Here is a 23,364-nt window from a genome sequence, read left to right as displayed (position 1 = left end):
CATTAGTTGTGGCGCTCGGCTGCTGACCCGAAAGACGTGGGTTCGTTCCGGCGGTCGCATTTCGATGGAGGAGAAATGCTAGAGGCCCGTGCGATGTCAGTGTACCGTCTTTGTCAAAAGTAGCCAGGCTGCATGGTTTGCTTCTTGCTCGTACAGTGGAGCCCTTACAGCTTCCCTGAAGCTCAAATGGTCGTCAAAGGTAAGGACTGGGGGTCTTCTTACCTTCCAATACCTTTTGATCTTTAGGAAAGCCACAAGGGCTCCACTATACAAGCTAGAAGCAAACCATGCAGCCTGGTTACTTTTGACAAGGAACCCAGGTTGGCCGTGCACTGCGGCGTGCCTCATGCTGGGGCCGGGCTATAGTTAAACTAACTTTGCCTCGTGCCCTCCCGCAGGTGTGCGCCGTGTGGAGCAAGGTGCCCAAGGTGTACCGGCGGCTGCTGCAGAAGGAGAAGTTGCACATGGCGCTGGTCACCGGAGCACACCCCAACGGACTGGTCGCCGGCAGAATCACGCAGGCCACCAGGCTGGAACCCGGTGCGTACGCACTTTCATGAGCTGCGTCTGTACGCGGGGCTGGCTGGGATCAAATGGCGCTCTGTACAGTAATTGCTTCACCCAATTTTTATTTATTTTTAAAGAGTACTGTAGCCTTCACGTCACAGGAGAGTAACTGTAAAAAAAAAGAAAAGAATCTCCGACACCGACCATACGCAATCACAAAGTATGGTGAAAGTGCGAAACGCAGACATAGCAACTAATTAAAAAAAAAAAAAAACGTGTGAAAGCACTCATTGTGGTGGTGGCGTAAAACATTTTTTAGGACTACTTACAAAAGAAGTATTGCTTTGACCGGACCTGAAGGGCCCGGCCCTCACAATCACTAGGAGGGATCCCTGTGGCTTGTCTTGTCTTGTCTCGTTTGAACTGGAGAGTTAAGCAGCCGAGCAAGGCGGCCCCCCAGTCCTCTCGGGTTGAGTGGGCGTGGGATGGGGTGGGAAAGCAGGATTGGCAGGGCATGCCCACACCATGTGGTAGTCAAATGTTTAAGGGAATCCCCCAACGTGGAGTAGATTTGTAATACGGGAGTAGCTACTCATTGAGATCCACCCGAGCGCAGACATACGGCTACAAAGGAAAGCTCTGCAGCTCTCTCAGAAACTGCGTAGTTAAAGAAAAATTCGTCCTGGTCCTGGTCCGGTGGTCCGGTTGTTAGAGCGACTGCTCCGGTGAAGCGGTGGTCCCGGGTTCGAACCCCGGACCACGACGAATTTTCCTTTAACTACGAAGTTTCTGAGAAAGCTGTTTAGCTTTCATTTTTAGCCGTATGGTTGCGCTTGGGTGGATGTCAATGAGTAATTACTACCTTATCACACCATGTGGTACGTGCACACCAATATCTGGCAGCTAAAAAGCAGCGTGCTTTTTTTTTAGCCAGTTTCTCGGGAGATTAATTTCTCACCTTTACTTTTTCCTGACTGTAAAGCGTGCTTCACCGCGGAAGGCCACTAAGTACAGTCCGCAAACACTTCCCTACGGTGCGGACACTCGGTAATTACTTTTCGGGAGGTATCTCTTCTGTATCAAACCTCTCACGGTCGATACCCACCCGCTTGTAGAGGCCTCAAAAAGGTGGAGGAGCGCTGGCTTCTTGGCCTTTACACCAACACGGCACTGTGACCGGCAGCGCTTAAACTGATGGAGACACGACGAATAACAGAGTCATCGGTAATTCCCAGTTCTCTCGCTGCCTGTACTGCAATTCCAAACATTGTTCAAATTCTTTCACATTTTAAATTGCGACGTCACAGACCGGAAGGCCACTCCACAGATTAATACAATAAGGAAAGAAAAACTTCTGGAAACCATCTAAACGTGGTTTATAAGGCAGTATTGTGGTATTGTAGCTGAAACACAGGCTGCGTTTTTGAGGAGGATGAATATATGTTTATTTGTTAATTTTTATTTGATTCGTAGTTGTCTGGAAAAACAATTTCACTCTTTGTTTTTCTCGACGGATTTCTAACAGTTCCAGATCGCGACATTTCAGCGGGTCTGATACAGATCGGTATTCAGATAACGCGAACAAACGAGACGCACGGCGGTTCTTTGAACTTTTTATGGCGAAAGCCTTTGATGTCTCATCGTTGTCGACAGATAGTTGTCAGCAGAGGTGTCACGCTTTTCGGTTGCTCGAAATGGTTATGACGTCAGAGTGCGCGAGTTCGAAGTAATTAGGTCACCCACGGATGCCTGACGACGCCTTTTGGAGCACACGACAACTAACAAAATAGTTGTCGTCCGCTCCGACAGGGGGCGTAAGACGTCTGTGGGGGACCACATTACATACCTCATTACTGCGAACAGAAATATAGATGCAACCGAACTCATCTAAGCAGAGAGGGAGAGAGTAGTGCTAAAGAAGCAGTCAAAGTCCGCAGTCAAAGTTTTGTTGTAATGTATAGTCGAAGTGTGTAGTCAAATGTAGCACTAGTACAGCACAAACAGTCTCGCAGTCAGTGCCAAACAGTGCGTCAGGAATGGCTTTCGCATTGTAGCACTTTAGAGAGCCAAAGTGCCCCCTGAATTTTTTCGAGCTTGTATCGCAAGTTAATTTCGTGAGGGCTCCAAACGGAGGAGGCATACTCCAAAACTGGGCGAGTAAGAAAGGATAGGGTGGCCGCAGCTGGCACAGGGCAGGGTCTATCGGAGAGAGATGGGAGGAGCCTTTGTCCTGCAGTGGACGCAGTCAGGCTGACGATGATTACCGCAAGGCCGTGGCACCTTCTGTTTCTGTCTTCTTCTCTGCGCACACCCGTATATGTCGCGTATATGTCGGCGCCTGTAAAGGCACTCTTCGAGTCTTTCTACGGCCTGCGCGCAGCAGCGTCGTCCTTTTACGCGGGTGCCATGCGGAGCGCAGCCCCGGCAGCAGCTCTCATTAAATCGGAATTCGCTGCGTCCGCAGCTCCTCCATTATATATCCTTCATTCGCTTCCGAAGCACGTTCTTGTATTTCTTTTCCTCTCCGCCCGCATTCCCCGCCTTTTCCTGCGCACTAAGTTTGCGCGCAGGGAGAGAGAGAACAAAGGATGAAAGGAGACTCGCGCCGACGTTAATGTCAGTGGTAGCACGAGGTCGCATCGTGAAAGGGCGCGTATTTAGGCTTGTGGCGCGCGCCGTGAACTGCCTGCTGTGTGGGCCCTCGTCCGGAACTCTCGGCACTCCGCGGATTTCTTCGCTTCTTGCACACCATTCCTTTGCCTTTTCTAACTCTGCGGTCGTGGCACGCAGTAATGAAGGTTGTTATTGCGCGCCAATGTTAGGCGCAGGGTTCTTGCGCACGCGTTGTTATGTGCATTTCCGTGGCGTACAAAAGGGGGCTGATGCGGTTTTTCGAGAAAATTTAGTTAATCTGTCGCGGTGGCTTAGTGTTTACAGGGTTCGCCTGCTGAACCTATAAAAGGGGGCTGATGCGGTTTTTCGAGAAAATTTAGTTAATCTGTCGCGGTGGCTTAGTGTTTACAGGGTTCGCCTGCTGAACCTATAAAAGGGGGCTGATGCGGTTTTTCGAGAAAATTTAGTTAATCTGTCGCGGTGGCTTAGTCTTTACAGGGTTCGCCTGCTGAACCTATAAAAGGGGGCTGATGCGGTTTTTCGAGAAAATTTAGTTAATCTGTCGCGGTGGCTTAGTATTTACAGGGTTCGCCTGCTAAACCTATAAAAGGGGGCTGATGCGGTTTTTCGAGAAAATTTAGTTAATCTGTTGCGGTGGCTTAGTATTTACAGGGTTCGCCTGCTAAACCTATAAAAGGGGGCTGATGCGGTTTTTCGAGAAAATTTAGTTAATCTGTCGCGGTGGCTTAGTGTTTACAGGGTTCGCCTGCTGAACCTATAAAAGGGGGCTGATGCGGTTTTCCGAGAAAATTCAGTTAATCTGTCGCTGTCGCTTAGTGTTTACGGCGTTCGCCTGCTGAACCCAAGGGCGCGGAGTCAAATCCCTGCCACAGCGGCAGACGAAATACAGAAGACACCTGTACGTTATTTACTGCAGTTAAAGGGCCCCAGGAGGTCGAATTAATCCGAAGCCCTCCTGTAGGGCACCTGTTGCGTTAGGTCTCGGTCTTCATAACACCCTAAGTGAGATTATTGAAGCGGTAACCGTCTCGCAGTACGAACGACTAACGGCCACACCAACTGGCAGACACATTCTGTCCACACTAGGCATAACATACGAACGACAAGGCGGACCAACAACTGACCTTCCCAAACATATACGCCAGCTTCTGGTCATTCCTCCACTACCTCGGAACATGCACCCCGATTTCCACGCTGAACGTCGTGCAGAGAGAGCCAAATCATTAGGCAAACGCTTCCTTAATGATACCTCTGTGGTATATGTTGATGCAGCAGATTCTTCGGCTGACAAGATGTTAGCTGTGGTCACCACGGAATGTGGTACACTCATAACTGGGGGCAATATACGCACTAAGCACACACATGTTGGAGAAGAAACAGCCATTGCTCTAGCCATTGCGGGATCCTCGGCAGAAACCATTGTCAGCGACTCAAAATTGGCAATACGTAACTACACGTTTGGAAGAATCTCTCCACAAGCAGCACGGATTGTGCTAAATTATCAGCCCACGCGGCGCATTCGCCTAATCTGGACGCCTGCTCATGCCTCCCTTGCTGGTAATGAGGCGGCTCATAACCTAGCTCGAGAACTGTCCCGCCGAGCTGGGTCGTGCAGCCCACCTGCCCTACACTCCGGCAAGGACAGGTTGTTTTCTTACAGAGAAATCCTGCAGCACTGCAGGCTTGCAAGACTCAGATTCCCCCCCCCCCCCCCCCCCCAGCAGATAAAACGCTCTCCAAACAACAGGCCAAAGCCTGGCGTAAACTTCAAACTAACACCTATCCAAATCCCCAATTGTGTAGCTTCTATTCGTAAGGAATATACTCAGACAAATGCGAAAATTGTGATGCGAAAGCCGATCTAAATCATATGATCTGGAACTGCCCGCAGTCCCTACCCGCGAGTCGATTCATTACCGACTCTGATCATTGGGAGGCTCTATTGCTCAGCCCCGACCCGCCGCCAGGCTCTGTTGATGTCTTCTGACTGTGTGGACACTGCCGGCATTGCGACTGCTCTGCCTCGGGAAACTGGTGCATTTCTGGTCGTTGTGGATGTGTACGAAAAGTGGCTACGACTCGTGGGCCGAGGAGCAAACAACGCTTTACGGCGACGTTGCCACAGCTGCTCGCTGCAGGATATTGCCGATGTCTTTCTAGTCTCCGTCGACTCGCTTATGCTGTGGTTGGCTGCCATGGACGTCCCCGAACCAAGAGCACCTGCAGCAGAGCGGTGCTCTTGCATTGTCTAAAAACCGCGCTAACAAAGAAACTGTGCTCTTGCGTGCTTTGCGAATGCGGCAGCGCAGTGCGTGGTGCCTGTACGAGCTATGCGCACCGAAGAAACCCCAACCAAGGACAACACCTCGTTTAAACTGTTCCGCGGTGTCCCCGTTCTAGATCGTAAATTTTTGTTAGTCATACTTTATTTAGTAGTTTACTGAGGGCTGCTCGTAATAATGCAGATAATAACTTGAGAGTCGTTGCATACGTAACCAAATTTACGAAGGGCCGAAAATGTCCCCGTTCTAGATCGTAAATTTTTGTTAGTCATACTTTATTTAGTAGTTTACTGAGGGCTGCTCGTAATAATGCAGATATAATAACTTGAGAGTCGTTGCATACGTAACCAAGTTTACGAAGGGCCGAAAATGTATTCAGCCGCCGGTAGAATGACGGAAAACCGGATGCTTAATGCGTTTGATACATCATCTTCCCAGCCTGCGTGTAGGACGATATTTGCGTCCCAGCGTCGCGCTTCCTTCGCTGTGCCCGAGTGCGTGCTTTGCTGCCCGGGCTGTCGCTGATTGCACGTTCCCCCACGGTCCATTTGCGTGGATCAATATTTGAGCGCTTAGCCACAACGTGTGCGGAGGTCGCTGGTCGCTTTGGGATCTTCTATTAGTTGGCGCTTCTTGTAATGCGGAAGCATCTCTTGGCTAATGAGTGTCGTCACCGGACGCTATGGGCGGAAGTTGTGGACAGAAGCTGTAGACAGAGCGTGTCCGTACGAACTGAATAAAAATAATGAAAAGAAAACGGTGGCGTATGTAAGAATCGAACCCGGGACTCCGGCGTGCGAGACGGGACCGCTTCCATCCCACCACGACGGTTCTTCTTTTTCTTTTTTTATATTGCATAGAAGTACAGCCATCCTGACAAGCTTCAGGTCCGGCTTCACCAGGTCGCGACGCGCAAACCGCCATATAGAATCATACCAACATTCTGCTCACACATTTCTCGCACATGAAAATTCCGGGAGACACACGCATGCATCGGGGAAATGGAGCCAGGCAGGAGGTCGGTCCTGCGCAGCATACGTATACACCCTGCACCATAGGACACTGCTCTCTGATCATAGACTTCGATGAACGTGGCCGCTTTGCGTGGCGATCTGCCGTGCGGTTCTTCCACAGGCTAAACAGTCCTATTAGCACCAAACGACCACATGGAACCTTAGAACTTTCCATTGTTGGCGAAAATCTAATAGTATAGGGCGTGATCTCAATGTCCTTTTTGAGAGACCATTGAAGAATGTCCCAAAAAAATACACGGCATCACGACAAAACACAAAGCAGTGATCAATAGTTTCTGGCTGCTGACACAAGCGACAGTTCACAGGCCATGGAACGAAAGTTCCTTTTCCACGAAGCCACGTTTTGACAGGTAAGATTGACGCGTGAAGTTGAAAAAAGAAAGTCTTTGCGGGCGCTTGAACACACATCCGTTGCAGCCTCTTTAATACACTGTTGTCTAGAATGGAGAGGTAAGGCTGCCAATACATCGGTATAGGAAACAACGGCTCAATCAGAACTTGTGTCATCTGCCTTCTGGGTAGGCTGTATAGGAATTCTAAGGAAAACCGTACAGTGAGGAAATGGAATGTGTCGGCGGCTTCTTTAAGAAAACCCCACAAAGGCCCCTCACTCCTATGACCAGTAAGCGCAAATAGAATACGCAAATGCGCACTTAATCGTCTGTTCAACACAGCTAGGAGGAAGTGGTGGAGTCCTGTTTAAAAGAAGAAAAACCTGGAAACAAGCTGATGAACAAAAAAGTGCTGAAGACCAACTCCACCAGCCTCCAGAGGGAGAAGCAATTGCCTCGACGCATAGGCTCCCATTGAGAGCTCCACACAAAAGTCGCAAAAATTATATGCATTGCCTGTACTTTTTTTCTTGCACAATGTAACACCTGCATGGCATAGAAAAGCTTCGAAACCAAGAAGATATTGCAAACTTGTGCTCGTGCAAATAGAGACAGCTCCCTGCTCATCCAAGCTTGTGTTGGTCGCCTAACTAACGAGATCTGAGAATCCCACAGAGGCCCATTATTACGATACTGATGCTAGGGAGCCCCCAAATACTCTAAGTCTTCGGAGTCCCACCTGATTCCGCCCAAAAAGCTTGGTTTTGTACCCCAGTGACCTACCCAGAATCCCTTTGATTTATCAGGGTTAATAGACTCCTTCGAACTATCACAAAGAGCTCAGTTACACGCGAAACCTCGAGCACTCTCTTTTTGTCAGAGCAGAAAAGGGCATCATCATCAGCATAAGCTCAAATCTTAATCACACATTACGTTGGTGAGAATCCATGAATTTTTGTGTTCTTGATGATACTGCGACATGGGGCTCACAAAGGCGATAGCGGCCAGCCCTGGCGAACAGATGTTTTACGTGGAATAGGTTTGGTGAACCCTTGATTAACTATCAGTTTTGTAGTGGCCGCTTTATAACATAGCTCTATGCCTTTAATAATAATAATAATAATAATAATAATAATAATAGTTTATTTTTCCTCTTTTACAAAGGAAAGGAGCAGCCACGAAAAAGCTGCTTCAGAGAGCAGCTTGACGGGGTGACTGCCCCCTTTCTGACGGCATTTGGCAGCGCAGGATAAATGAACTGATTGAATTTTTACATCAATAAATCAAAATTGAAAGAAATTTGAGTTAAAAAGCACAAAAAGAAAAATCAAAGTACATCATGTACATAGCACTAAATGAGGACATGGACAAACTGTTCACAAAAACATTTGACGGAATTGTTTCAGGGAAACAACTGTAAAATCTTTCCGACTATTGCGTGAGTGCTGATTGAGTAAAACAGGAAGCCTATAACGAAGCATCTGCTTGCCGTAGTTTGTGCGACAGCCAGTGATATGCCAACGTTCTGGATTTCGGATGTTATGTGTATTGATGTGTTGTTGAAGCACCGCTAGTAATGTTAGCGTGTCGTCCTTCTTGGTGATGCCTAGTCTATAAAGTAGGGAAAGTCTGTAGTTATACAAGGATGTCATTTTAACAATTTTTAGTTGCTCAAATAATGGCCCTGTGTGTGCGGTGAAAGGAGCTTTAGAAATTAGTCTGATTGCTCTTTTTTGCAGCAGTAATAACTTAGTGATATTTTCTCCAGTTGTGGTTGCCCACACTAGTGAGCAATAGTTTAAAATAGAGGAAAAAAGTGCATTGTATAGGAGAATATTAATCGAGAGAGGAAATACTGAAAGATGTCGACGTATGGAACCTATAGTGCGTGAGAGCTTTGTGGCTAAGTATTCTACATGGGCATCCCATGACATATTGTCTGAAAAATAGACGCCTAACGTTTTGACAGATTTGCTAACTTCTATTTGACTGTCGTTGAGTATGAGTGGGGATAACTCGAATAATCTGTTTTTGGGGTGGAAGAGTACAGCTTTTGTTTTATTTACATTAAGTTTTAAACTGTTCTTAGATGCCCATTGATCAATTTTGCCTAAGGTCGTGTTAGCACGGCTCGATAGATCAATACCTGAATGACCAGAGAAAAACAGACTGGTATCGTCGGCGTAAATAATGTATTTTGCAGATGGATCTATGCTGACAATATCATTAATGTAAAGAATAAAAAGAAGAGGGCCTAAAAGACTTCCTTGTGGAACTCCTGAGATGACGGGCTGCACTGCAGAGGAAAAACCATTTATTTCAACATACTGTGTTCTACTGGATAAGTAAGAAGATATAAGGGAGTAGGCTGTGCCACGTATACCATAGCGGTCTAGTTTATTGAGTAACGTTTTGTGATTAATGCTGTCGAAAGCTTTCGAGAAATCTAAAAAGACTCCTAGCACTAGTTTCTTTTCTTCAAAATTCTCTAAAATATACTCTTTTTGCGTGAGAAGGGCAAGCTCAGTTGATCTGTTTTTCCTGAAACCAAACTGAGCGGGGTTTAAAATATTGTGACGGTCGATGAAGGATGTAAGACGCGTGAGAATTAATTTTTCGAAACCTTTTGAGAAGGTAGGCAAGATAGAGATTGGGCGATAGTTAGCAAGGTCGTTTTTATCGCCTTTTTTAAACAATACTATCACCTTTGCAGACTGCATGCTGCGTGGAAATACCCCTTCTGAGATGCATGTATTAAAAATATGTGTCAAACAGCTTGATATACCATGAATAACAAATTTAACTGGCTTTATCTGAATGCCTGTACTATCTACAGATTTGCTGTTATTAAGGCTGTTGAAAGCCGCGACCACCTCGTCGTCTGAAACAGGATTTAAAAAAACAGTAGAGTTATTGCGAGAATAATTGAGCGGCAAGTCTTCGCAAGATGAGGAGGGTTCAGCTATGGAAATAAAAAAGTCATTAAATGCGTTCGCCAGTTCGGGTCCCTCACAATCTACTCCGTGAAGAGTAATTTTGGTGAACGGTTCTGGCGTACGCCCTATGATTGAGCTTAATTTCTTCCAGGTCGCCTGGCAACTATTTCTCGACGAGAGAAACAGGTTCTCATAATACAGTTTTTTCGCGACTCGAAGCTCCTTTGTCACCTTATTCCTGAATGATTTGAAGGTTTTCAATGCGTCAGGACATTTGGTTTTCAAAAAATTGCTGTACAGTTTGTCACGTTTTTTTATCCGTTTAAGCAACTGATGACTGACCCACGGTTTGCGAGCCTGCCGGGGGGGATTGTGTACTTTGTGTGGAAAGCAGGTAGAATATATTTCTTGAAATATCGTAATAAATTTACCATACGCTACCTCGGGATTTCGTTCAGAAAAAACATCACTCCAATCCGCGCCGGCTATATGTTCACGAAAGTTGGAAAGTGTAGAAGGATTAATATCCCTGTAAGAATATTCTTTCGGCCTTCTCTTGATATTAAGAGTATGGTTCACAGATAGGAAAATGGGTAGATGATCGCTAATTTGTAAACTGATTACTGCGGATGTTAGATGAGCTGGATTTATATTTGTAACGAAAACATCTAGTAATGTTTCTGATTCACTCGTTACTCTCGTTGGCGCATTCACAGCATTCAGACAACAGTGAACATTTAACAGTAAATCTAATTCATGCCTCACCGTGCTGTTCGATAAAAGATTAATGTTTAGGTCACCACCAAGAACGATATTATACTTATGTTGGTTTACATACTCAAGAAGGGAATCCAGGAAAGAAAGGAAAACACTCGTATCGCCAGATGGAGGACGGTAACAGACAGTAAACACATATGAACGGAATTTAAGTGTAAGTACCTCATAATGGGCGTTTACACAACAAAATTCATCCAGCAGTTCACATTCCATATCTTTTAAGATCAACAGCGATACGCCACCTCCTCGTTTACCCTGGCGGTTCAGACAGTAACTCTTATAAGCTGGGATACTAAATGTCTCGTCCTCAGTACAAAACCATGTTTCTGTGAACAATAGAACGTGAATCGTCAAATTCACTTCAGCAAGAAAACACTCAATGTCGTCTTGCTTCCCTCTGCCTGAACGCAGATTAAAATGAGCAAAGTTCAAACATTGCTGCGAAGTTTTGCAATGGAAAGCCAGCTCCGATGAACAGACTGGACTTTGCAGAAAATGAAGCATTGAAAAATATAACAAAAAATAACTGAACAAACATCAAAGTGGTGTACACATCACGCGTTCACAAGTTTAGCGAAATCCTCCGGGCTACGAATGACAATAGCAGTCTCCCCTTCCTCCTTTCTAATAAGTACGCGACCACCGGCATGCCACGCGAAGCGATAGCCGTTTGCTGCTGCCCAGTCCCGGCTCAACTGCAGAAGGTTTCTGTTGTACTTCGTCAGGTTTTCCGATATGGAAACAGAAGAGTTGGCCTTTCTCAAAGCTATACGGCCTGCGAGCCACTTGTCGCGAAGCGCTTGGTGTGAGAAACGTACAAGAATCGTGGGTACTTTCCCCGGTTTAGCAGGGAGACGGTGAACATTATCTATGTCACTCGATTTCAGTTCTTGCAGTTTGATCGTTTCAGCGACATTGTTCAATTTAGCTAGCAAGTCTTCTTCAGGGGAAACGGGAATTCCGTGAACTTCGATGTTGTGCTTCCTGCTATATAGCTCTAGCTCATTTACAGACAGTTTCAGTTGGTCAACGGTGCTGCTATCGCAGCTTTGCTCTTCTAGCTTCTGGACGCGCTTTTTAAGGCTACCTATTTCCTTGTCTTGCTGCTCCTGTTTCTCTAGGATGGCATCATATTTGGCTGACATCATTTCTATGGATGCCCTTACTTCCTCGACTTGAGACGGCAAACACGCGAGCGCGTCCAACTTCTGAACAATATCAATGAGGCTTGCAGCGAGTTCTACATCAACGGAACCCTTCCCACCAGATTTTAGCTTCGAGTTGCGGCAAGGCACACAACGCCACAATTTGCGACCGGCTTCACCTTTAGATCTAAAAGTCGCCTCCGACCAGCCCGAGCAAGTACCAAGGTGATAGCTGCACTTACATTCGGCGCACAGCAGGGCCTGGTCATCCGCTGGTATGGCTTCGTCACAAGATGGGCATACAGAAGACATTTCGGCGCAGCATAAAAACGAACAAAGAACACAAGCAGTGTGGCAGCAGCGGTGGCAGTGCGGGAAGGAAATACAGGAGACAAAATAAACCAAAAAATGTTATTCAGCACCAACCTGGAAAGCGAAGCAAGATCAGATTAGGGGGGCGTCCTCGCTCTGCCGCCGCTGCCGCCAAAATGCCTCGTTCGTGAATTACAGCCACCAGGAGCACAGCAAGGGTACGCAGGTGTTACGTCAGGTGTGACGTCAGTCTTGAAAACAGACCACGCAGGATTACGCGATTCTTGCGTGAGAAGGCTTGAAATTCCGGCCTGGGAAAGGCGAAAGACGAAACGGTGGTGAGTGGACGACGCCCCACGAAGTCAACGCAAGGAGTAGAGCCAAGACCGGCAGCAGGCTTAGTGCACGGACCTGGAAAGCGAAGCAAGATCAGATTAGGGGGGCGTCCTCGCTCTGCCGCCGCTGCCGCCAAAATGCCTCGTTCGTGAATTACAGCCACCAGGAGCACAGCAAGGGTACGCAGGTGTTACGTCAGGTGTGACGTCAGTCTTGAAAACAGACCACGCAGGATTACGCGATTCTTGCGTGAGAAGGCTTGAAATTCCGGCCTGGAAAGCGAAGCAAGATCAGATTAGGGGGGCGTCCTCGCTCTGCCGCCGCTGCCGCCAAAATGCCTCGTTCGTGGCATTCCTTCCAAAAGCAAGACATCACCAATATTTGCACTCTCTAATAAAACAAACAAAAAATTATGACGCAGCTTCTCAAAAGCTTTTGCCAGATGAATAACAGCCACTTGACTGAACACATCTGACACTCTCTAACACGGAACGTGCGATATGGATATGGTTTGGAATACTATGGTCTATGATTCCGCAAACTTGATGTGGCCCTAATAAATCTAATGCCACAAGCTACAGTCGCGAAGAAAGAACCTTCGTAAATATCGTATAATCCACATTGCATAAGGATACTGGACGATACCCTTGAACTGTTTTGAACCGATCTGCGCCTGTGCTCTTCGGGGACCAGTGTAGAACTTCGCAGGCAAAATGCCCATGTCGTTAGCTGCACTGAAAACTTCCAACGAGGTAGGTGCTAAGTTAGGCATAAAAACTTTATAAAACTCATTACTTAGACTTTCCGGGCCAGGGGACTTCTGACCCTGTAGAGTAGGAATGGCCCAAAGTAATAGATCACGCTGCACGCTGCTCATATTCAAGACAAGGAAATGCTTCCTTTAGGTGGCAGAAATTGGGCCCACTGATTGGGTTACTGCTGCCACCAAAGAGCCGCATATAACAGTTAAAGAAAGCTCCAAAAATACCTCGCGTGTCAGCGTACGTAACACCACCGAAACGAGTTTCTAAAACCTCCTCAGAAAGAGCAGCCTGTCTTTCATCATTAAACGTGCGGCGAGTCGGTTGTTCACTAACGAACCTCCGTGTTCGCGGCCTAATCAAGGCATCGTGATATTTTTCTACGCTAAACTGTTGTAACTGCGCTTTAATATTGTAGATATCATCAAGATACGATCCCGGAGCAATTCTTTCCAACTCATGCAATTCGTTCAGGCAGAGAGATCTGCACGTGCCCACGTATCTTTGGAGCAAGGAGCTACAGTGCGCTGAAAAATTTCATTTGAGAGGAGGGAATTATTTAGCTTCCATAGCTCCCACCGTGGTTGGAGAAGGTGCCGAGTGTACCTTCCTGAACGGACACCATGCAGTGGTCGTTAAAAAATATCAACCTCACCCAGTATCCATGCAGAGTAGGCAATGTGCCAGCAGAAACGTATATCCTGTCAGGTCGAGCATTCGAACAGGATTGAAAATGCGTGAAATGTATACTGTCACTTTTCAGTCGGCCAGTGTCAACAAGGTTGCGCTCACAAGCTAAGTCGGTGAGAACAGCAGAACTGGGGTGACAACGTCCGTGATGTACCGACCGATCCTCGTGGTTACATATACAATTGAAATCTCCCAGCGGTAAAATTTCCCGATCCGTGCGCACGAGGTTTGCCAATGACAAGAAAAACACTTTTCCATCTTGCTGCTGTACAGGTGTATACACAAAAATAACTCGCCACTGCTGACCTGAAATGGCGAAGTCACGACATATCAGCCGAACCTCATCATCAGTGCAATACGACAGGTCAGTCATGTCTAGTGTATGGCTCAAAAAAAACCTGCACCCTCCAGACAAGCCTTCTGAATGGCTTGGCTGATGGTAATATTATATCGTGCTAGAAACATCTCGAGAGCAGTTTCTGTATCCTCATCCGTACCCAGTTTAGTCTCCTGAATTTCAGCTAAATTTACTCTACAGCTTTCAAATAGGTGCTTTAACTGGTACTGCCGCCGTCTATTCCGCAAGCCTCGCCTCTAACGTTAAAGGCAGCGTCCTCAAAAGCTGTGACCCCCGCCATTTTTTTGTATGTGCATTATTGAATTCCATCTGCCGAGGCAGGGAGCGCCGCCGGTGAATAGGCGAAATGACTTCGAATAAAGGCGAGTCTGGTCAATGCAGAGATGTCTCAGAAATGTATATTCGAGTATGTACTGAGGCGTATGTACGTTTGCGGTAAATTTCCTCCGTGCTTGGAGTGCAGGCCTAGCGCCATCATGTGGCACCCAGTCAACCTCACCCCACCCCCTTACGCAGTAGTCTTACGCAGTAGTTTTTTACTATTTTTACAGAGACAATGATTAAGGGCTCGCTAAAGGGCGTCGATGTCGGAATAAGAGGAATGAGTGGGAGAGAAAGCGCGTTGGTTGGTTAGAATGCAGGACGTCATGGCAACGCAGCTTGTCACGCCGGTGCTCGTCACGCTGGACGCCTGTTGGATTAGCGACCCTTAGGAGATGCCCGTCTCCGACTGGCACACCAGCCTCCAGTATCGCTCCCCCAAAACGGCTGCGCGTGAAGCCTCCAGGAGCGGAGCAAGAAAGCCATGACGAAACCAAGTTATAAAAGCGTAACGTACGACCACCACTGCTAACGCAGGTTTGTCGCATCGCATCGTGTGGACGCCCACCTATGCTTTCTTTGTTTGCCTTTTTTGTCGGCCACGATGTCGAGGGACGCGAGGAGACGCATCATTAAAGAGCCCCATTGGTCATCAGTAAAAGCCGCGTCAACGAGAGAAGCGCCCTGTGTATGTACCGTCTTTGTCAAAAGTAACCAGGCTGCATGGTTTGCTTCTAGCTTGTATAGTGGAGCCCTTGTGGCTTTCCTAAAGATGAAAACGTGTTGTAAGTTAAGAACCCCCCCCCCCCCCCCCCCCCAGTCCTTACCTTTAACGACCATTTCATCTTTAGGGAAGCTGTAAGGGCTGCACTGTACGAGCTAGAAGCAAGACGTGCAGCCTGGTTACTTTCGACAAAGACTGTACTTAACCTGCGTGCAGTCAGAATCTCATTGAAACAGCGTAGCGTAGTGGCCGTGCTGCGTAAGACTGTTTGCTTTTAATAACGCGCTAGCATGCGCGTGACACACTTTAGCAGCCACCAAAAGAAGTGGAAACTGCGTGAGTACGGCGCCGTGTTTACTTACTGTGCCGTTCTGTCTGTTTTTGTTTTTTAGAGGCCCGTACGTTTCTACCACTATGTGAGCAAGTGTTCCATCTTTACATTTCTAGTTCTTGCAACGAACACGATCACCCAGTGGTTCTAGAAACCCCGGCGGCTCCTCTTCGCGTTTTTAGCCGGACATTAGTGATGCACAGCCTTTTTGTCCAGTCTGTCCTCGGGCACAGGCGGCGGTTCTGAAGGTTGGTGACCGCTCACTTCGCTTCGAGTCGCGTCCAGTAAATACGGCCGCCTTTGTGTGGACTTGAGCAGCAAGCAGAACTGCTGGCAGCAGCTCTCTCAATTTGAATAACTGGCAGGGACCGGGAATAATGCGCTTCCGTTATTCGGCTCCTTCAGTGCATTCTGTGATAGTATTATTTCAGCCGTCGGCGTTCTGTTTGCTGTCGCATTTCCTTTCCTCATTCATATCCGCCATCGTTTAATCTAGAGGAATTACGTTGCCCTCTGCGAAAACACCTGTCCGAAAGCAGGAAAAAACGCCAGCAGTGAGTTTCATTAATTGCATGCACGAATCACCATCACCGGCCGACATCGGTTTAGCACTCGTTTGCATAATGTTCGTTGCAAGCGTCTGGCCAACGCTATTTTCCGGTTTTCCTGCCGTTGCCTCATCCTGGCTGTTTTCACCTCGAGCAGCTTCGACCTCGAGCGTGAGCCAGGAGCTGTTGTCTCTTCGATGCACCGTTTTCATATTTGTCTTCGTGTTTGCGCTTGCGACATTCCAGTAATCGCCCTTAGGGTGCAAGAAATGCAAAATATGTTGCTTAACGGGGCCCTAAAAGAGACTTCTGAGTCAGGCTAGACTGATAGGTTAGCGTCACGTGATAGCAAATATGACATTTTTACCGGAAACAAAGCTTTAGAAAGCCAGAAAGTTGCGTAAAAGCGAAAAGCTGCCACCACTTTTGAATTCGCACTGCTTTGGTTGGTGTCGTATTTATGCGCTTTCCTGAGGAATGGTATTTCGCCGTCAGTGGGCAGTTACCGTCGAAATATGAGGAAAGCAGAACAGCCAGAGTAGCCAAGATTTCTCTTATTCATCATCATCATCATCAGCCTGACTACGCCCACTGCAGGGCAAAGGTCTCTGCCATATCTCTCCAATTAACCTTGTCCTTCGCCAGGTGTGGCCACCGTATTCCCGCAAATTTCTTAATCTCATCTGCCCACCTAACTTTCTGCCGCCCCCTGCTACTCTTGCCTTCTTTTGGTGCCCATTCCGTTAACCTTAAGGACTGACCAGTGGTTATCTTGCCTTCGCATTACATGCCCTGCCCAAGCCCACTTCTTCCTCTTGATTTCAACTAGGATGTCATTTACCGGCGTTTGTTCTCTCACCCACTCCGGCCGCTTCCGATCTCTTAACGTTACACCTACCATTTTTCTTTCCATAGCTCGCTGCGTTGTCCTTAACTTAAGGTGAACCCTCTTTGTTAGCCTCCACGTTTCTGCCTCATAGGTGAGTACCTGTAAGATACAGCTGTTGTATACTTTTCTCTTGAGGGATATTGGTAAACTACCATTCATGACTTGAGAGAACCTGCCATACGCGCTCGACCCCATTCTTATTGTTCTAGCTATTTCCCTCTCATGATCCGGATCAGTTGTCACTACCTGCTCTAAATAGACATATTCCCTTACTACTTCTAGCACCGCACCACCAATTGCGAACTGCTGCTCTCTTGCTAGACTATTGAATATTACTTTGGTTTTCTGCATGTTAATTTTTAGCCCCACCGTTCTGCTCTGCCTGTCTAATTCATTGATCACGCTTTGCAGTTCATGTCCTGAGTGACTTAGCAAGGCAATGTCATCAGCAAATCGCAGATTACTTAGGTATTCTTCATTAACTCTTATCCCCAACTGTTCCCATTTCAGGCCCCGGAATACCTTCTGTAAACAGGCAGTGAATAGCATAGGCGAGATCGTGTCTCCCTGCCTGACGCCTTTCCTTATTGAAAAGGTGTGCATTCAAGCTGCGTGTGGCCGTTGTACGCATGCAGCATCTCAAGCTCTCAATGCCATTCACTCTTCATTCTGCTAGCTGGGCAGCCTATGAAGTGGTTTCGTTCTCACCTGAGCTCATCTACTTTATGAAGGCTGCGGTCGTTCCCAAATGGCGAAGTACTTGTTTCCTGGTTGACGCAGATGCCCGTCGTCAACTCGTGCAGTGCAATGCTGGCGCAGTCTTCCACGTTTTCAGCGCACTGGAAAGGCGGATATGCTTTGCGATATGCTGAAAATTATCTCAGAAGTATACCGCATCCAAGCACCATCACCTCCAATCGGGCTCCTCGTAGTCGGCTGCAAACAATAACTCACCCTAGTTTACACATGCTAAGCACCCCGCCTGTCCGCTCTGCACTCCTCGTGCGGCTGCCAACACAGCAAGGCGGTCCCCAGTATGTAAAACCCGTCAGGAGCAGTGCGAGGAGGCTCTGTCCACCTGAAAGGCCAGCGATGCCTAGTAGAACTGGTGCAGTCTCCGTAGGGACCCTGGACTAGGTTCTCCACCCATTGGCAGATAAGGCTCGCTGGACCCATTGACCGTCTTCGAGCGAAAGCTCTACTTCACCACGGCAACTCTGCAAAAGGCGATTCATCGACCTTAACCTATAAATAAATAAATAAAGATAGCCGCGACTGGGATTCGAACCCCTGGCGGCTCAAACCTTGCTAACCGGGCTTTTTGTTCTACACAGATTCATGCAGAGCTTTTCGGCGTCGTTTGTGAGAAAATTGTTCATCAGGACATCAAAAAAAATAATAATAATACCGTGAAGACTTTATTTTTGAACGGAGTTCCGCACGAAGGGCTGGTAGGATGTTACCCGCTGCACTGCTTTCTCTCAACGAGCGTTTCACGGGGCGTTTTAACTGCTAGATATCTCGTGTTATCCAAGGACATGGTTTGTTGAGTTTTCTATATCTTAGCCGCGGATACCTATTAATACATTCGTGTCCCTAAGTGTAACCACAGTTTTTCGCACCCGCACTGCCATCAGTGCATTTTCTAGCAAAGACGCGGCTCACAGCTACCTTGCCGCATGACCACTCACTCTACCGGCGGCCTAGTTTCAGCTTCTGGCCGAATTTCCGGTCTTTGGAATTGGCCCCTCTGACTGGTCGGAAAGCTCCATTGCAATCACCGAAAAGGCGTCATGGTGCTTACCTTTTCCGGCCGGTTTGAAAGCATTTTAAATGGTCATTTTCACAATTCAGCCACGTTTCCGCAGAGAAAGAAACTTGATGGGACATTTAAGCTCCGCCTTAAGGGTATGGCGCGATGGCGTTTATGGCTGCCTTTACTGGCCTGCGGTCCTTTTTCGCAGACACGGATACTGTTCTTTCTCTCAACACCACATAAGGCTTAACCTACCCTTAGGTGTACATTACGTTACCATTAGACTAGCCTGCCATGCAAATACTCTCCTGCTCTGTTGCGTAGGTTGTACCTACATGCGCACATATGCGAAATTGGGCGTTTTCCGCTTTGCATTCATAGATCGCGGGGAGTTCTCATAGCAAGCCTCGCGCAGTGCTGCAGCGGTTAAGCGATTAAGCGGCTAAGGTTAAGCGCCCCTCCTCCGACCGACAGGCGGCTTTTTCAAGCACAGCCACTGGAGAGCATTCTCGCGACCAATCATTAACTGTCACCTGTCAGAGTGGGCAGTTTGCTCACAATCCGATGGTAAGAGCTGCCACCTGTCGTGGTTGGGAGGTTGTGACGACGTCACAAGGTCACGTGACCTAGGTTGCAGGTGTGCCACCTGCTTTTTAGCTCACAACGCTGACGCCGATGGCACCGCCAAAGGTGCCGGATTTTCTGCAGAACGGAAGCCTTTACGCTATCGCGTTTAAAACTCCGTAGTGTCCCTGTCTGCCTGTTGTGCTTAGTTTGATAGTTCCCTCTAGTGTCCCTTTAAGGTCGGTGCAAAAGGTCTTACGCGGTCGCCTGAATTCCCCGCGGACAACACACAAGATAAGTGTCCTAGAAGTGCTTGTCTGTTTTGCATTTTTCCTTTTACGACGAGAGCCTTAATGGGAGTTCAACATGTGTCGTCGCGTAACCGAAAGCCGTTGTAGTTGCTGGTTCAGTTGCAGTTGTCCTAAAAATCTGAAAGACAAGCCAAGCCAAGAGCCGAGCCACAAGAGAAAATAGAGAGAAGAGAGAAAGAAGAGAAGGGGGAGAATGGGAGGGATAGCAGCCTGGCCAATCCCCCGCCGTGGGTATGTGCCATTAGGCCTGAGGACATCTTCATCATCATCGTCATCATCATCGTAGAGGCTTTCGCCGAATGTTTAGTCTATACCGCTGCCTATTAGGCAGTAACTTTACACCGAAAGTTGTTACAGCTCTGGTGCAGCCGTACAGCCTCGCATTCTACCGTGGAATCTACAGCGTCATCCGTAAGGCCTTTAATTAATTCATAAATTTAGCTTATTTACTTTTGGCAGGTGGCAAGTGAGTGAAAAGAGGGAAGTCGCAATTTTCACGTTTAGGGGAGAGGAGGGAGGTTATGACCAGAACCGGAAGGTGGCTGCCACGGGAAGAACCCAGAGTGTGGGAGGAGGAGGTCATGAAGAAGGCGGAGGAATGCGCCGCCTTAGGGCGGTTCCACAGCAGAATGCAGGGTTAGACGGTCATTTTAATAGCTATGCGCTAAGCCTGGCTCTTTTGTCTAGCGCTGCGTTCTTGAACTTCCCTTGTGCTAATGTATGCGGTCTTCTTCATCAATAGGGCAATTTTTTCCTGTCGGGGAACTTATTATTGCTTTTTATTTTCAGGCAACTATGTTGCTGCGGCGTGCGTATACGTCCTAATGAGAACAGTGTATTTTGTGGCCAAACAAAACCACCATGACAGGACGCGCCAGTAGGGCTATCTTCCTCACTCTGCAAACGTCGGCGAAAATGGCGAGGCGTCACAGTGAAGTAAAAAGTGAATGCAAGCGGTACGGAGGCGCATGCATCCTCCGTCACGCAGCAATAATATTGACTTTGCCTCGCTCCACTGTCGTCTGCCTTTCGGCTAGCTCTATCACCGCATCGGTCGGGACAGGAAGCACCGGCTTCCGTCTTCGCGTCATTTTTTGTTAGCTTTCTTTGCTGTCATAATGCGCTTGTAATCGCTTGCGGCGCGTTGTATTCTCCTCCTCTATCGCCCAGTCCTTTGGTTTTCCAAGCCCCGAGCCGTTGTCATGAACGCTTCTGGCTGCATTATCTGGCCTTGTATACCAAGTGCTTTCAATTACTTGCACTTCGTAAGTTTAGTAGCACAAAATTAAGCCAGCTGGAGCAAGAGAGACAAACAGTGTGCATATTGTAGTTGCTAAATTCAGAAGTCAGTAGATACATCGAGGACACCGCGGATGCTCTTTTTTCTCGGTGTCGATGTAGTGTATGCTTAAAAGCCCCTAGCTGTTCTTCTCTCCTCTTCCTCACTCGTGTCATAGGTTCTGCTTGCTTGTTGCGGAAACATCCGCCCAGTCCTGCCTGAGTTCGGAAGCTATATCGTATACGAGGTCTGTTAGAAAAGTATCCGACCTTTGGCCGTAGAAAAACAACTTGCATAACTGGAGCGTTCCAAACCTAGTCACCTTCAAAGTAGTCTACTTGGGACTCCACACACTTCTCCCAGCTGTGCTGCCATTTTGGGAAGTATTCCGAAAAGGCTCCTTTGGGAATGGAGTTTAGCTCAGCTGTCGTTGCAGCCATAATGTTCTGCCTTGTCTGAAATCGCGCCCCTTTCAATGGCCTTTTGATTTTGGGAACCAGCCAGAAACCGCAGGGGCCATATCAGGAGAGTAAGGAGTCTGTTGAACTACAGGAGTCGGGTTTTTCGCCAAACAAATCTGAATCAAGTGCGAGGCATGTGCAGGAGCATTGTCGTGATGGATGCGCCACTTTCCTGTTAACCTCAACTCCGGGTTCTTGCGCCGCACAGCATCACGTAGGCAACAAAGGACATCCCTGTAGCACTCTTTGGTCATTGTTTGACCCTGTGGAGTGCGTACTCGTGGTCTGCCACACAGAGGGTGTCAAACAAAGCAGTCAGCATCACTTTCACATTGCTGCGCACTTGGCGGGCCTTCTGAAGTTTTGGTGACGTGGAATGCTTCCACTGTGACGACTGGGACCTGGTTTCCGGGTCGTACCTGTACACCCAAGACTCGTCACCAGTTATTATGATGTTGATGAAGTCGGGGTCACTATTTGCGGAATCCAGCATGTCCTGTGAGACTTAACACGAAGCTGCTTTTGCTCCACCGTGAGCAGCTTCGGCACGAATTTCGCCGGAACTCTCTCCGTGGCCAAATCTTCGGTGATAATGGAATGTGCGAAAAAATTGCTGATGTCCACCTCTTCCTCAATTTCTCGGATAGTCACGTGACGGTCCCGCGTCACCACAGCGTTCAGTTCGGCAATGACCTGGTCATTTCGGCATGTTGATGGCCGATTGGAGCGTGGCTCGCTCTCCACCGATGTGCGGCCATCTTTAAATCAATTGTACCACTGCTTAATCTGTGTGCTGCTCATAGCATCGTCACCGAAAGCCGTCTGAATATTCCCAATGGTTTCCACTTGGCTGTCGCCCAGTTTATGGCAATATGTGATGCAGTAGCGCTGCTCCTGTCACTCCGCAATTTTTCTTGCAATAAAAAACCGACGAGAGCACTGCGCACTGCCTCACTCAAATGCTGCGTCCCAGCGACTGACGCTATCGGCAGGTGGGAAAACATTCTTGCATGCGCACGAAGGTTCAAGGTCACGTGATGCAAGCGCGCTTGTTTCATAGCCGTCAGGTGTTCGCAAAAAAAAAATAAAGTCGGATACTTTTCTAACAGACCTCGTATGCTTACGCCACTGGTGAATGCAGTCGGTAGGTACCCCTCTGAAACGTTCGCTTGACTATTTAGCCAGGACAGCTCTTTGCGAATGGAAGGCCGTAGGACGAAAGCGGGGCTTGGAGTGAATTCTGCGCATTCGTAACGCACCGCTGCGTCGAGGGACGCGGGGCAGTCGAGAATTTGCTTTCTTTTTGGGGAACACCGGTCACCACGCAGCACCAAGTAAAGGAAGGACTGCGCTCAAGAGCACTTCTCCAAGGTTGCTCCTGCAGTCGAAAGTGTCTCATATTCTTCGAGAAGAAAGTTATTTAGAACAATGGAAAGGGCTTTGCACCGACCCTTGTGTAGTCCTTGTCGTGGTGTAGCTACCTGTCCATGCGGGAAGAATGCGAACGTCGTCTTTTGTTCGTTGACGGCTTCGCAGGTCGAACCGCAGCGTTTAGGAGCAGGCAACGACACTGATTCAGCGAAAACGCCATAAGGGAGAGTGACGTCGGTATTCATATATGCCTCACTGCATACTGAGCTTTAACCGCATGCAACTTCGTTTGCAATAATGAAGGTGTTCATTCATTCATTCCTGATGACAACGTCGACCAGATACGTCGCTTCAAGGCACGCCGGGCGTGGAGTTACTCTTAGTACTCTGACTTTAACGTTAGCGCCAGCTTCACACTCCCTTTGTGTTGAGATTTTTTTGAAGTGCGCATTGGTTGCAGCGTATCAAAACAGCACGTATGCACCTCAGGAACTTCAACGAAAATGTAAAGCCCGTATTATAAACAAAAACTCTCACTACTATTGAGGAATACTTGTAAATGAGTAATAAGTGCTCCTCACTTTTTTCCTTTGTTAAACTAACGCATATGTGTATGCTCTGCCTGTTACACTGCGTCACTAACACAGTTCGTACTGTAACTCTCATAATGCTAATGAGTTCTTGCGTGAGCCGAAACCGTGAAAG

The 23,364-nt window shown here is 47.8% G+C and overlaps 1 protein-coding gene and 1 pseudogene across 2 annotated transcripts in view; one reads left to right on the top strand and one right to left on the bottom strand.

The window, feature by feature from the left end:
• Positions 1-23,364, top strand: part of LOC149365148 (dorsal-ventral patterning protein Sog-like) — a 396,279-nt gene that overhangs the window by 322,892 nt on the left and 50,023 nt on the right. For both annotated transcript variants that reach the window (XM_089575239.1, XM_089575238.1), the window contains exon 7: positions 399-540. In XM_089575239.1, coding sequence (XP_089431365.1) covers positions 399-540 — 142 coding nt within the window. The remainder of the gene's footprint in view (positions 1-398; positions 541-23,364) is intronic.
• On the bottom strand, positions 6,354-9,509 carry LOC149365149 (uncharacterized; annotated as a pseudogene).

This window comes from Amblyomma mixtum, chromosome 2 (assembly GCF_055824585.1).
Source record: "Amblyomma mixtum isolate Tamu chromosome 2, ASM5582458v1, whole genome shotgun sequence".
NCBI classification, from domain to species: Eukaryota; Metazoa; Arthropoda; class Arachnida; order Ixodida; family Ixodidae; genus Amblyomma; species Amblyomma mixtum.
The sequence above is the reverse complement of the archived record's forward strand: the minus strand, read 5'-3'. Positions and strand labels throughout refer to the sequence as shown.